The 4,744-nt window shown below is 56.0% G+C and overlaps 1 protein-coding gene across 1 annotated transcript; it reads right to left on the bottom strand.

Moving 5' to 3' along the window:
- On the bottom strand, positions 1 to 4,218 carry APLNR (apelin receptor). The gene has a single exon (XM_017680540.3). The coding sequence runs from the start codon at positions 3,548 to 3,550 to the stop codon at positions 2,408 to 2,410; it is 1,143 nt and encodes a 380-aa protein (XP_017536029.3). The 5' UTR covers positions 3,551 to 4,218; the 3' UTR covers positions 1 to 2,407.
- Between the last annotated feature and the right edge of the window lie 526 nt (positions 4,219 to 4,744).

Below are 4,744 nucleotides of genomic sequence, written 5' to 3'. Positions count from 1 at the left end.
TATAGTTACACAAAACAGATTTATTTGATCTGTTAAAATTTTATTTATTTTACTGCAGTGACTAACAGGGTCAGAAAATAGCACAGTTTCCAAAGAAGGGGTAGGTGGGGGATGAGGGAGCCTCACCACCGGCAGCCTCTCCGACTCTCTGTCCGGAACCACCAAGGAGTTCCGTTCCACTGGAGGCAGGAAGTCTCTGCAGGTGCCCCAGGAAGGCCTTGGACGGGCACACTCTTCCCTTCTAGAATTTTCCTCCAGCCTTGACTGGGTGCTTTCAAAACAGCCCTAGGCCAAGAAAGTGAATCTGGAAGATTCTGAGTGATGGGAAGACTAAGCTGAGCAGAGACCCGTCCCCTTCTCCCTCTGCCCCCAGAGCTGGTGCCATCCCACAGGTGCTCAAGATGGCCATTTACATGAGGCTGGGCTCTTCCTGCCTCCATGGCTCATGGCTTGTCCTTAGGTGCAGAGTCCTCCAAGAACAAAACCTGGAATACACACACCCTGCCCCCAGCTCACCAAGGCCCCACCATCAATGTCATCCTCAAGGCCTGTCTGGCGCCATGATGCCGGCAGCCCTGGCACAGGCAGCTCAGGTCACTGTTCTCAGCCCCCCAACCCAGCAGGAGGAGCCCAGGGGTCCGATTCTGATGGTGAAGGAGGAAAAACACCACCCAGCGCTTTCTACCCCATGGCCAGCAGGTGACCTTCTTAAAAAGAGGGCCACGCACCCTGGGAAAGGGGAGAGTGACCACAGCAGAGGGGAGGGGGAGAGGGCCAAGGGAAGCTCTTATCCAGCCTCCTGTTTCCCTCAAGGACCTAGAGAAGGACAGGGACCAGCGCACGGGATTTCCCCAGGCCTTGGGCACGATGGCTTTAAGGAGACATCTCCCTCTAGGACACCAGTGCCAGCCCGGACTTCTCTGCTAAAGCACGGACCAGCCGTCAGAGCCCCCAGTCCAGTGGGGGTGGTCTCCTTCTACTCTAAATTGCCTCAGTACGTCCTTTCTTCCCTCAAGGACACTGTGTGAAGAGCAGAGGGATGGTACAGAGTAAGGGGTGGGGGGATGTCCACCCGAGTGACACATGACACAGGCACAATGCTCTTCCTGTTATGCTCATCTGTGCTGATACATATACACACACACAATTATATATACACACACACACCTACACAAAGCAAGCATCCCACCCCAAAGTGACTGGGCACCAGGAAGCACCAGAGCACAAGAAGTGTCCTGGGATGATGGGGTGGGCGAGGAGACAGGTGGAACCCCTGGGGCTCACAGTCCGGGAGGAGGCTGGAGGGATGTGGATTTGGGGAGGGAAGCCAAGCAGCATTAGACTAAATGCTGACTCCCACCTTCTCCAACTTCCCTTCCCAACTCCCCACTCATATAAAGAAACCGGGGAGCCCATTGTGTCATCAACCCCATTGCCTTCCAAACTCAGGGAGACGTGAGGTTGGATGAAAGGGTCTGAAGAAATCTGTAGAAACCTTATGTAGTTGGCAACATGGAGGGGCTGCAGAAAGGGGGGAACACCCCCTTTCTGGATTGCTCTACCCACAGTGCCTGAAATTACAGCCAACCCATACAATTTGGGGGAAGTTTCAGAGCTCCCAGCTGCAGAGGCTGGAGCACACTCCACTGAGACCCAGCCCACCCCACCCATCCAGTCCCTTCTGGCTCTGGGAAACAGCATAGAACAGGGGCAGTGTTTGCAAGCCTCAGGATTCTTAACCCTTAGGAGCCCTTCAGAGAAAGGAGGTAAAATAAGAGGGAGGAGGATGCGCTATGGAGATGGGGTTGGAACCAGAAGTTAAGAATTACAGAGAGAGGGGACTCTCTTGACCCTTCCTGGCTTGAGCCAGGAGCTCTGTCTTTTCACTTTCTCTCCAAATAAAAGCCTCTGCCTCCTTGCTCTCCTAAAAAAAAAAAGAAAGAAAGAAAAGAATTGCAGAGAGAGGGAAAAACCAAGGGGAGAGGGGAGAGAAAACTAGAGGGAAAGGAAAGGAGAGAGAAAAAAAAGAGGTGGAGGTCCAGGGAAAGGGGCAAGAGAGGAACTTTTACTGAGCCAGGACATACACATCATTTTAGTGTCAGTACGACTTCCCCATTTTTATACAAATGGAGAAACTGAGGCTCAGAGAGATTAAGAGACTTGTGCAAGGTCAGCCTCACAGATACTGAGTGGCTGAGCGCAGGGCTGCAGGTGCCATGTCCTTCCATGAAACCACAAACTCTGAACAAGACTGCAGGAGAAGACAAGCCAGAGGCAGGAGGCAGGGAGCAGCAAAAGGGCCACGTGCAAGGGATGGGTGCCCGGGTGCTCCCTGACTTCCAGAGAGCAAGGGCGAAGGCTGGGGAGGGCCAGAGAACAGACGCCAGGCTTCTCTCTGAGCTCGGCTCTAGTCAACCACAAGGGTCTCTTGACTATAGGGGATGGATTTCTCCTGCGTCTGCTCTCCGCCCTTCCCCGAGTTGGGGCCGGGCCCCTGGCTGTGCCCCGAGGAGTAGCTGGCCGACTTCTCACCGCTGCTGCTGTGGGAGGCAGCCCCGCACCGGCTCTGGCGCCAGCAGAGCACGGAGGTGCAGGCCTGGCGAAAGCGGGGGTCGAAGAAGGCGTAGAGGAAGGGGTTGAGGCAGCTGTTGACGTAGCTGATGCAGGTGCAGTAGGGGAAGACGTTCATGAGGAAGAGGTCGAAGTCGCAGGGCCAGTGCAGCAGGCTGCCCAGCATGTAGAGCGTCTTCACCAGGTGGTAGGGCATCCAGCACAGGGCGAAGGTCACCACCAGCACCACGATGATGCTGAGCAGCCGGCGCCGCTTGCGCAGGCCCTCGATGCGCTCCTTGCGGAAGTGGCCGGCGATGGTTTGCGCGATGAAGAAGTAACAGGTCAGCATGACGGTGAAGGGCAGCACGAAGCCCACGGCCGTGGACGAGACACCCAGGCCCACTTCCCAGGCCCACTCCGAGCTGGAGCTCGCCACCATGGAGTAGTCCATGTAGCACTGCACCTTGGTGGTGTTCTCCAGGTCCGCGGTGGAGCGGAACACCATGACCGGCACGGCCAGGAGGGCGGCCAGCACCCACAGGACCGCCGTGGCCACGGCGCCGCTGACCCGCAGCCTCAGCCGAGCATTGGCCACCGGCCTCACGATGGCCAGGTAACGGTCGAAGCTGAGGCCGGTGAGGCAGAAGACGCTGGCGTACATGTTGACAAAGATGAGATAGCTGCTGAGCTTGCAGGCAAAGGTGTCAAAGGGCCAGTCGTAGTCCCGGTACGTGTAGGTGGCCCACAGCGGCAGGGTCACCACGAAAGTCAGATCGGCCACTGCCAAGCTGGCGATGAAGATGTCAGCTGAGCGTCTCTTCTCGCGGCTGCTCCGAAACACGGTCCAGAGCACCAGGCCGTTGCCCGTGGTGCCCAGGAGGAACACCAGCATGTAGATGGCAGGGATGAGGGCCCCCGAGGACTTCCAGTCCGTGTACTCACACTCAGACTGGTTGTCTGCCCCGTAGTAGTTGTCGAAATCGCCGCCTTCCTCCATGCTGGGGAGCGCGGAGGAGATGGGCAGGGGGCTCCCTGGGGCACCAGCTCCGCGGCCGTGTCACTGGCTCAGCAAGCACCCTGAGCTTCTGGCTGAGCCTCAGAGGGCGGTGAGAGGGGCTGAAGGTGTCCAGAGCCCTTCCCAGGATGCAGGAGGAGCTGCCCCCTGATCCTCCGGACTCCGGAGGGTGCCTCACTTCTGCAGACTTCTCTCCACCCTCTCCCTCTGGCCCCAGCCTCGGCCAAGACACTTCCTCGCGCCCTCCTGGGTCTGTCTCTCCTCCTTGGCGTGTCGCTCCCCACTCCACCTCCAGACCGGCCCCTCACTTGTGAGTCTTAGGATCCTTAAGTTACAGCCCACTTTTTTTTTCTTGTCCCTGGGCAAGTGAACCAAATTGACCCCTGCAGTGCTGGGCAGAATGTTATCTGCAGTTTGCCTCCTGCTGTCCTGGCCCCACCTCCCTCTCTCTGGTTTTCCTCTGGCCTTTGGAGCACCCCCTCCTCAGTCCTCTCTACCCGCAGGTTCTCACCCTCTCCCATCCCCTCTAAATGGGGTAAATTATGCAGATTGGGATCCAGCCTGAGCTGGAGCCAGGGCTGTAGGGGGCTAGGGGGGTGTGAGATTTCTCTGGATAGTCTGAGCATCTGGCAAACCCTCCTGGCAGGCTGGTCTGGCCCCCACCCTCCTCTCCTGCCCTCCCAGCCCCCACCCAGACCAGACTTCACTCCTCTTGGCCCCCATCATCCTCCTTCACACCTCAGCTTGCCCCTCTCTGGGAACTTTGTGGTTTACAGACACACTTACTTGGAGATTTCTCTAGAATTCCTAAGCTGTTAGACTGCAATTTGCAGATGGCATAGAAAGTTTTAGAAGGTCAAAGACATAGTCACAGAAGAAAAAAACCCCAGACAAAAGGATCTCTAATCCAATCATTAAACCTATCAGGAAACTGAGGTAAATGTCTTGCCTATGGTCCCAGGATAAGTTTTGTTATGGTTTTTTTGTTTGCTTTCCTTCCTTTCCTAACACCTAACCGTGCCTTGCCAGTAGTAGGTAATCACTAGATGGTTGCTGAGTGCATAAACAGAAGGACAGATGAACTGAGGAGAGAAAAGAGAAGCCCATATATAGAAGAATGAGTATATGAATTACTGTGAGATGCAAACATGGGTACATTTCAGTCCTCAGGTTCTT

The sequence above is a fragment of the Manis javanica genome, chromosome 11 (genome assembly GCF_040802235.1).
Source record: "Manis javanica isolate MJ-LG chromosome 11, MJ_LKY, whole genome shotgun sequence".
Taxonomy (NCBI): domain Eukaryota; kingdom Metazoa; phylum Chordata; class Mammalia; order Pholidota; family Manidae; genus Manis; species Manis javanica.
This window is presented reverse-complemented; position numbering and strand designations above follow the sequence as displayed.